We start from the raw sequence: 10,263 nt of genomic DNA on the forward strand, positions 1-10,263 counted from the left end.
ATTTTGAATCCATCTTGGTGCCCAAATAATCATTATGATTCTCAGATCTACAGATACAGCAATGAAACTTGTCTCAATTTTTTCGGCATCAATATGGATTCAGGCCTTGTTTAGTTTCCAAAAGTTTTCAAGTTTCTCTGTCACATCGAATCTTTAAACGCATGAATGAAATATTAAATATAGATAAAAAAATAACTAATTATATAGTCTGCCTGTAATTTACGAGACGAACCTTTTGAGTCTAATTAGTTTATGATTAGATAATATTTTTTTACGAAACTGGAGGGACCGAAGCCCCTACAGAGAGATTAGATAATAATTATCAAATATAAATAAAAGTGCTACAGTAGCCAAAGCCAAATTTTTCCTCCAACTAAACAAGGCCTCAAATGAAAACATTGTGATATACAAAATTGTACATGACATCGTGAAATATATTTTTTTCATGTAAATTTTATATTCATACGAGGTCATGTGGAAAAAAGTTATAACGTTTAGAGATATGCTGCTAATAAGGAACTTTAACAAACCTTGCCGGCTCATCACTTGCAGGATCCGCTGGAGCTAACTCTAATAATGTTTCACTGACGGTTTATAAACCTATGACCCAGATAACGGATCTAGAAAAATAATTAGGAGGGGTTTATCTCATAATGTTTCATTTCTATCCTCTCCTTCCAAGCTTTTGGAATTTTAGGTGCATTTAAACAAGACCTTAGAGTAGCAATTAAATATCTTAACGTCAACTAAACTGAAAAAATAAATAAATATTGCCATTTCACCTGGTGGGAGAGGTATATAGATTTCCTAATTCTCTAAAAATAAATTAGAAAATTGTATATAAATAAAAATTTGTCCAGCCAGACCCGTAGACTTGTCATATGCAGAACACGCTCTCAGGCAGCTGACGATCTCACACTTGACTGGGACCCGTCAGCCAGTTTCTCAGGGCCAGAAACCCAGAACCAATTCCAGGGCCTCCAACCTCCATTCTCAATTTTCTTCTACCGTTCACCTCCAGGTCTTCGTCGAGCCCAACGTCTCCGTTTCCTACCCGACTCGCGCTCAGCGGCGCTCAGGGCAGAGCTTCTGCGCATTCCCCACTCGCGCTCAGCGGCGCTCAGGCTCGGCTCGGCGGCGGCGTCGGCGGCTCCCCCTTCCGCCTCTCGCCAGTCGCCTCGCGCCCTCGCCTCCGTCCTCTGCGCACCGGCCGGCGACCCTGCGTACGCACCTCCCTCTCCCCTCCCGCCTCTGCTGTACCGTGGGAGCCCGGCCAGCTGCCCAGGGTGGCCGGGCCTTGGATCCGCCGGTGCTACCTGCTACTAACTTTGATTTTTCTTGTGAAGATTATCGGGTATACATGCGTGCCACCATGTCCTTGACCGGGTCCGCCCTTGCCAATGATCCCTGCCTCACCAAGATCCTGTCCAAGCAAGGTGCCGTGCCCTGATTCATGTATCAATTGATCTCTTGTGCTAGTTTTTCGTTGGTAGACAATGCGTGCGACCTTGCTAGAGGTCAATTGGTTCGGTAGTGCTCTGATGCGGATCTGATGTGTATGCTTGTGATAATGATGCCAATGTTTTTGAATTTATGCTATATATTGGTATTTTGAATGGTGTGGTGCGGCAGAAATTATCGTAACTCCATAAGCTTGGACTCATAGCATGCCTGATTTTAATCTTGTTTATTATGACGGATTAATGCAGAGACTCGATTTTCCACATGTAGCATTAGGCAATTCTCCAACTACCGTGTTGACTGTTGACACCCTGATTTTTTTTTTTGTTGGAGGGTTTGACACCCTGATGTAATGCTACCAAGTACGGGAACTGGATGCTCCATTCACATCTATATCATGCTTCTAGGTTATTGACATGCCTTATTTCGCATTCATGAATGTGAAGATCTGCACCGTAATACTGTATAATCTAGATGCGTTGGGCCTACCAGGCCATGAATCGCGATGTGTCATTAGCATATTTGTTATGACAATAAATTGTGGTGTGTCATTGATACAGTTGCCTAACATTAACTATTCCTTGTTTCATGCACAATCTCAAGTTTTCTAACTAAGCTATGCAAGTCTCTAAGTAGATGCTCAATATATTACAGGGGACAACAAAGTTCTCTTTGCAGACAAGGTATTAAAGTTCAGCCAGTCAGGAAAGATGAAAAGGCGCATCCTAGTGATTACAGACTTTGCTCTATACCTTGTTGACCCCGATGCCAATATATTGAAGAGGAGGATAGCACTTGCAGCTGTGGATAAGCTATGCATTAGCAACCTCAGTGATAACTTCTTTGCGATCATTGTGCCGACTGAGTACGATTGTTTAATGGCCAGCACTAGAAAGAAGGAAATTGTTGGTATCATAGTTAAGGCTATCAAGAGCACATCTGAGTATGAACCTGAGGTGGCGTCCTCTAACAGGTATATTGTCTCTCGAGAACATTTGATATGTCCTTCTAATAGCCATGATCTGTTCTGATCAATTGTTTCTCAGCTCAGACTCACCCAGTTCATTTGGGAGCTGTACCTGCAGTACTATGGTTTAGACCTTTAAAAACCAGACCTTTTAAAACTATCATTGGCAGGTTATCATTGTCTTCCATGAACATGGTACACCAATTCTCATAGTAAGAAAGAACTAATGTCCGCAATTAAAAAGTGCAAAATGAGAATGAGCACTAAAACAGGAGAATAACTATAATGTGGTACATTGTGTTTCATACATATGTTATATGTTTTACATCAACCACCAAAACCCAAGTACACTTTGATAGACCGACCTAAAATGTTCCGCTGATCTGATTTTTGCTACACCCTGCCACCCTCTACATTTGGATTGTCTGTATCATTGTAGTATTTAAGTTGACCTAGTCGCTAAGACTATAATCCTGGTTCTTCTATATCAAGTGTTTCAACATTTGTTTTACCCTATGCATACCGTCTCACTGCTGCGATTTGGCAAAAATGAACATCTCTGATGCCTGAAAACATCTACACCTTCCTATTGCTGATGAATGACAGTTCAACACCTTGCTTTTTCATCCTGCAGGTTTGAGTATCATGCAGCTGCTGAAGTTATTAAGGTTGTCGAATTTGAGGAAGTTGATGGTATGTTTAATGTTGACATTACACAATATATATGCTATGAGCTAACCTTAGGCTATTTATTTGGTTACTTGTAACAAGCTAATGCATTGCTCTTGTGAGCTAACGAACAATCCTGTATATTTTCCTCTAGATATATCTCTACCTGTTCAATTATGAGAAGGATGTTTCAGTTATGTCATTGGCACTTAATTTGATTTTCTTTTGGTTTGTGCTCATATTTGCTGTTTTTTTTTTATACAGGAGGCACTAAAACCAGGATCACGAACAAGAAGTCATGATTCAGATCTCATGTATGGGTGGTTTCCCGTAAACTGTATAGCTCTTTCGTTTTCAAAGGGGTGTTATGTTCACATGTGTAGTCTGTACGGCAATCTTAACGTCGTTTCTTTTGTTTTCTTTTGTATTGTTTTACTAGAAAAACTGCACGCCGCCGGCGTCCACCATTCTAATCTAGCCCATGGCTTGGTCGATGCCCCTGTAATGTAACTGAACAGCATCAGGCAATTGTTGTTGCCCCTTCCCTCTTGAACATTGTTAAGTTTGACATTCGAGATAACAAGTCATCCAAGATAGTTCCTAGATTAGCCAGTTCGTTGGGTGATTACTTGACTGTTAGCAAACAGATTTAGCCATAACTTTACGACCTTTCGGCCAGCTTTCAACATGTTTTAACGGTTTCCTCTAGGGATGTTTTGGGTTTGGATGGATAAGGATACTGCCATATTGGGTGTCTGCTGAACTACCAACCCTGGCATACCCAAACACAGAGATAGACTGCCAGGTGACTGGCATGTCTTCATCATCCCGTGGAGTCTGCATGTTTCTCATTCGTATCATTAAATGCATTTGATTCAAGGTTAGTGCACAGTCTCTAGACTGTGTACTTGTAACAGTGTAAAGTTAACTTCAGCATGATTTCGCTAACGAATCCTCTTGAGAAGAACAAACAGTTGTAGGTAACTGTAGCTGTATCACCATGATTAACAGAAGAATCAGATAGATAAGATGGCTACGACACCTGGAGCACAGCATGCGGACTTTAAGGGGAACGAACAAAACATCCAATTTATGGAGAACCAAATGCTGTTGCATGCAACCCTCCTGTCCACCGCCGGCACCGCCGACACTTTAAAGCTCCTCACTTATGCAAATCTAAACCCTGTCATGCTAATCTATCCACTTGACAGGCTCATCACCGGTTTTGCACACTGCGATTGACCTGCTGCAGAGGCTAACCTTTGGGCGGTTGGGCCCCGGACCCTTGCGGCAGTGACCAATAGGACATGCATTTGGGAACCTAAACCCAAAATAGGTTTCCAACACAATACCTATAGCCTCCAACAGAGTACCCATACAAAAAACCTATTTTGGGTATCAGGAGAGGCATAACCCAAATTTAGGTATCCTCTCTCCTCGAGACCATTTGCAGAGAGTGTTGTCTTTTAGGTCTTGTTGTTGGAGAAGACTAAAAATAGGTATGTAACCTTTTACCTGTAGCGCTACCCAAAGGACAAATGAGTCTTGTATTTTGGATGACGATTGTTGGAGATAGTCTAAACACTCAGCTTTACCATTGCAATGCAGTGCTACTATCAGTTTCATCCTTGCTGTACTTGTGTCGTTTCAAGGGCCTAGGAAGGACACCTTTATTAGCCAGGTCGCTCCCACACAGAAAAAGCTCTGTTCTATATACCCGCCTCGTCACTTTTTCTCCCTTGTCCTCATCTTCCATTCCCCTCCATAGGATGCTGTCACAGGAACACAGTGACTCAGCGGCAGCTCAGTGTTGGTGAGCTGCGGCAGAGCCACTCCACTCCTCGCTGTCACTGAAGGTCAGTTCAGCACTCGAGCTCGGTACCATCACCACTGCCTTCTTCGAATCCTTCTTCCTTCTATGTTACTCTTGTCCTTTGGATCTTTGTCGCTGTGCGGAGTGCGGTGAGCATGCACTCCATCTTCCTTTGTTTGGTGGTTGGTGGTTGTGAAAAGGATGGGGAAATCTAGTACCTGATGGAGAACTTAGGGTAACTGGGTTTCAGATGTTGATGTTTTTGGCTTAATTGCTTCATTGCACTTCCGCATGCATGTCGTAGTCCCTGTTGTCATACTGCTGCTTAGCGATTGAACCTTATGGCTTTGTATTCTTGCTTGATTTTGGGCGAGCTTGTGTTGTTCGGTTGTTCTTTTCCTGCTACGAAGCTGAGTGTTCTTTTGTGGATATGCCCACGGTCCAGTGTGTAGAATGTTTTCCATTTTTTTTACTTTGGGTTTCCTCTCTCTCTTCCTTTTGTTTCCCCTATTCTCCATCTCCTTGCGTGTAGTGTGGTTCTTTGCCAGGAACTTTGGTGCAGACAATTCGGAGAAAGAGGTGAAGTAGAGATAGTGCCATGTTGGTCCCAACTGTCAATCAACTTGACTCCTGTGTTCACACTCCACTTCATAAGCCTTTTAATATTTGTGTTAGGTTGTTGGAAAGAGTACTTGCGTTAGGTGCAAGTGCAACCCATACTGCGTTACAGCTGCAGTTCTGTGTATGACTAATTATATTGATGTGCAGTCTCCTCCTACACTGAAGATATACGGTCTCTATGACAGACTGAATGTGTAATGATAACTTGATAGTTGAAGCTTTTCCAATGTGTAATTGTGTATCATGTTGAATTTATCTTCCTAACTAGTAGCTCTAGCAAACGTTCTACCTGTATCCACCCTAAAACAGGATATGCTGTAAACCTACATTGCATCTGTTGTTTATCTCCAGGGAACTCATCATATATATCATCAGATACTTGTAGATATAAAGCGTCTCTTGATGGATCATAAGGCATGGCTCTGGAGAAAGAAATCAACAGAAAGGGAGTTGGAGGTACATCATCTGCACTTCCAAAATTAATAATTTTGTATAAAATTGTTACTAGATACTTGTATCTAAACCACGAATTTTCTTCCCTGCAGAAGGAGAAGGTTTTATTATTAGAGAAATCCTTGCAAGACTTAAATGAACAACTTTCATTTGCTCATTCTAAGTGCGTTGAGAAGGATGGCATTTTAGCTAAACAGTCAAAAGTAGCTGAAGAAGCCATATTAGGTATTATTACTGTACTCATTATTTCAGTATTATGGCATCACGTTTTCCGGGATCATAACTAGTACTCCCTCCATCCCAAATTATAAATCATTCCAAGAATCTTGGAGAGTTAAAGCATCTCAAGTTTGACCAAATTTATATGGTAGGATAATAACATTTATGATATCAACTAAGTATCATTACGTTATTTATTAATTATATTCTCAGTGTATCTATTTGATGCCACAAAACTTTGTAATTTTTTCTATAATTTTGGTCAAACATGAGATGCTTTGAATCTCCAAGATTCTTGGAATGACTTACAATTTTGGGATGGATGGAGTAGTTTTTAACTATGGTCCACCATCCTAAAAGTAAAATGTACATATACGCTGGATTTTTTTTCACATTGTTTGTATTGCTAATATGGATACTAGGTTGGGAGAAAGCTGAGGCTGAGGCACTAGCTATCAAGTCACAACTTGATGATACACTAGATGAAAAAATGGCAATGGAACAGAGGATTTGTCAGCTTGATGAGGCTCTAAATGTTGCAATGGTTGAGAGGGACTCACTAATAAAGGAGACAGCTCAAATGATTTCTTGTGAACAAGACAAAGTTCAGAATCTGGAAGAAAATTTAGTGGAGAAAATAAACATAATTGCTAGCTTAGATGCCGAGAATGACAAACTTTCTGAAATTCTGTCAGTGAAAGAGAACATCATCTCAGAGCTGGTTGAGTCCAAGGGAGTAATAGAGTCAAAGTTCAAGGACCTTGCAGTAAAGCTAGAGTCAGCCGAAAGATCTAACTCTTCACTTAGGTATGAGGTTTGCATGCTGCAGAAGCAACTTGAGATTCGAAGCGAAGAACGGAAATTTAGTCTCAAATCTGCTGACGCTGCACACAAGCAGCACCTTGAGAATGTAAAGAAGATAACCAAGCTCGAATCAGAATGCCAGAGGTTGCGTTCAATGGTACGTAAAAGGTTACCAGGTCCTGCTGCCATTGCCAAAATGAGAAGTGAAGTTGAAACAGTGGGTAGCGATACAGGGATCACAAGGACGAGAAAGTTGAATTCAGTGACACCACAGAACTCGTGTGTTTTAGTACAGAACTCTCATGATACATCACATGGTAATTCTCCGTTACTTGCAAGGCTACATGCAATTGAAGACGAAAATAAGGCCATAAAAGAATCTCTTTCTAGAAAGGATGGTGAGCTTCAGTTTTCTCGGACTATGCTTGCTCGCACAACTTCCAAACTTTCCCAAGTTGAAGCCCAGCTTGAAGATTTGTCAAAAGGTCGTACTACTGTAGAATTGGTAAAAGGTAGCCCTACAGTGGCTGAAAACCCTCTTTCATCTATCTCTGAGGATGGCCGCAATGAAGATAATATCAGCTGTTCAGGCTCATGGGCATCAGCCTTGTTGTCTGAACTGGAACACTTCAAGAAGGGAAAACTCACAGCACATTCCAGTAAGAGCACAAGAGTATCAGACATGAGTTTCATGGATGACTTTGCAGAGATAGAAAAGTTAGCATCTTTGTGTAATGATGATAAACATGTGGAACCATATGATCCAATGAGAGAAGCCACAGAGTCATCTGGAAAAGAGGTAGTTGCAGTTGATATCTCCACTGGAACAACTAACCAAGTTCGCCAACCTAAGATTGAGAAGGCTGTCCTGAAGTTAATTGAACTTATTGAGGGAGTTATCCAAAGGTCATCAAAAGATTCTAGTAGCACAGTTGTGCTATCTGGTGGTGATGAGGAAAACGGCCAAGGAACACTATCAGGATATGTTGCTCGTGCATTCTTGTGGAATACATCTGAACTTACTTCTGTACTGCAAAATTTTGTTTTTGCATGCAACGAGCTTCTGTATGGGAGCACTGATGTCGAAAACTTTGTTCATGACCTCCAACTCACATTAGATTGGATAATCAACCACTGCTTCTCACTTCGAGATGTATCAGACATGAAGGAAGCCATCATGAAGCATTTGGAATTAAACAACAGTGATGGACTTGAAATTGTTGCGGTAGCCAGGCACACTGGAATCCATACAGCAGATGAGACTAGAACACCAGAGAATGTTCAGATGTCCTTATTATCTGACTCAAGCTGTATAGATGTTAAACCTGATGTTAATAAACAGAAGATAGGCAATGAAGTAGCAGTCTCTAAATTTCAGGGGACAGAAGAAAAGGCTTCACATTTGCGGGCAGAACTTAATGAGCTGAAGGAATCTACAAAAATAACTGCACATGCCGATGGTAAATCAACAATGACTGAATGTAGTACACATGAATCCATCTTCATATCTGGACAAAATAAGGGCAAGCAAGAGGGGATTAGTTGTCTTGAACCCAAGCATCAGCTTGACCGGTAATTCTTTTTTCAGCCTTGTCCTTCCATGGTTGATACTATTCTGTCTAACCTAAGTTATTTGCTAGCAGTTGCTCTGCTAAAGAAGGCTCAAAAAATGTCGCCAAGAATGAAGATAAACATCTTCAGATGGTGAGACCCTTGTGATCTTTCTTGTCCTTATAATTTCCCTCAAAGCAATTAGTAGCTCTACTGTAAAACTGACTGGTGTAGTCGACATTTCTTTTCCACCAGAAAAGGCTCATTTTCTGTCCAAATTACTAGGCGAACCTTGAAAATAATGTCCATTCTTTGCTCAAATTACTAACCAGACCTTGTATCATCTGTGTCACAGGAGTTTGAGATCTCAACAGCATCAGAGAAGCTGATTGAGTGCCGGGAAACAATCATAAACCTGGGGAAACAACTGAAAGCCCTTGCATCGCCAAAGGACGCCATCCTTTTCGACCAGGTGCTTCATACCGCAGCTCGGGAGCGGAAGCCCCGATCGCAATCACTAAGCGAGATGCTATCCATGGAGGACGGAGGATTCTATTACTCAGGCTCGCCAAAAACCAAGGAGATCATCTGTACTGAACCAAGCTCGTCAGGCGAAAGAAACCGTCCTGCTGCCGACGAAGGAGACGACGCCTCCGCCGCGGAATGCAGCTCTTCGCACCCAATGCCAGGGCTGGCTCCACACGTAAAGCAGGCTTGCAGGGTGAACGGGACCTGCATGGGCGAAGCTGACGTGAAGTTAGTGACGCTTGCCGTCGTCCCGAGAAAGCAGAAGGGGAACGGCAGCCTGCTGAAGAGGATCCTGACGGGCAGGAGGAAGGAGGCCATGGCCAAGCCACAGGTGGTGCTGAGTTCTTAGCTGACAGACAGAATGGAGGTTTTGGACATGGCAAGTCTTTGTTTGGTGTGTAGATGGAGTGTGTGCGTTTGTGTGTGGAGCCGTGTTCATGTGAGGTTAGTAATAAAGATGCAGTGTGCTGCGTAGATGCTGTATGTATTAGTGTGGTTTGTGTGTGAGGTAGTGGTGCTCTGTCATGAACTCATGACCCTGTTTTCTTTGACTACCTCATTGTGTGTTCTGGGGAGGTCCCTGTACCTGTTTGATAGTGGCTAGTTGCCTAGTTTGTTGGCAATGTGTTAGTGTGCTCCCTCTGATGAAAGAACCTTGTTCTGAATGACCGCAGATTATTTTAATAGAGAAAGAGGGTTTATGTACAGAGCATATAGATAGATGAAAACACGACCCCCACGGCCAAAACAGAAGACAAATAAAAACCGAAACCCTTTCTCCTGGAGCACTGGCTTGAGACCGAATGTGCTTGATCCTGAGTTCTAAAACTAATCGACCGGTCTCCATTTTTAGATGACCAAAGAATCAATCGTTTGGTTCGGTCGGACCCAAGGCCCGGGCCTAGTTATATTGTGGTCAACAATAGCGCGACCGAGTAGCATGTTTAAGAAAATCTAGCTAGTTGCACGGATCATGTAGTAGTGCAAACATAGGATATCTGCGGGTCAGTTGGTCTTTTGGAGATTCATGATTATTCAAAATACTTCTTCTGACACTTGAATATAGTGCATAATGACTTTTAGAATTTATACTGAAATATAATGCATCATATGTAATGACTATGTCTAGATTTGATAAAATTTGGAAAAAAGAAACCGTAATTTGATGAGAAATTCT

General features: G+C 41.9%; 2 protein-coding genes across 8 annotated transcripts; both read left to right on the plus strand.

Annotated features, from left to right (window-relative positions):
* On the plus strand, nucleotides 968-3,702 carry LOC8068484 (myosin IB heavy chain). Of its 2 annotated transcripts, XM_002447176.2 has the most exons (6): nucleotides 968-1,223; nucleotides 1,347-1,436; nucleotides 2,116-2,434; nucleotides 3,063-3,121; nucleotides 3,362-3,411; nucleotides 3,537-3,702. In XM_002447176.2, exons 2-5 carry the CDS (start codon nucleotides 1,361-1,363, stop codon nucleotides 3,397-3,399), a joined length of 492 nt encoding a protein of 163 aa, XP_002447221.1. In that variant the 5' UTR covers nucleotides 968-1,223; nucleotides 1,347-1,360; the 3' UTR covers nucleotides 3,400-3,411; nucleotides 3,537-3,702. The 2 variants fall into 2 exon arrangements, with proteins under 2 accessions (XP_002447221.1, XP_021318232.1); XM_021462557.1 differs by having other exon boundaries at nucleotides 970-1,223; nucleotides 3,362-3,700.
* LOC8068485 (filament-like plant protein 7) lies at nucleotides 4,794-9,791 on the plus strand. 6 transcript variants are annotated; one of them, XM_002447177.2, is made up of 6 exons: nucleotides 4,794-4,953; nucleotides 5,907-5,987; nucleotides 6,077-6,209; nucleotides 6,626-8,579; nucleotides 8,651-8,711; nucleotides 8,914-9,791. In XM_002447177.2, the coding sequence occupies exons 2-6, from the start codon at nucleotides 5,934-5,936 to the stop codon at nucleotides 9,433-9,435; spliced, it is 2,724 nt and encodes a 907-aa protein (XP_002447222.2). In that variant the 5' UTR covers nucleotides 4,794-4,953; nucleotides 5,907-5,933; the 3' UTR covers nucleotides 9,436-9,791. The 6 variants fall into 6 exon arrangements, with proteins under 6 accessions (XP_002447222.2, XP_021318026.1, XP_021318027.1 ...); XM_021462351.1 differs by having other exon boundaries at nucleotides 4,803-4,953; nucleotides 5,883-5,987; XM_021462352.1 differs by having other exon boundaries at nucleotides 4,806-5,059.

The sequence above is a fragment of the Sorghum bicolor genome, chromosome 6, assembly GCF_000003195.3.
Source record: "Sorghum bicolor cultivar BTx623 chromosome 6, Sorghum_bicolor_NCBIv3, whole genome shotgun sequence".
Lineage (NCBI taxonomy): Eukaryota > Viridiplantae > Streptophyta > Magnoliopsida > Poales > Poaceae > Sorghum > Sorghum bicolor.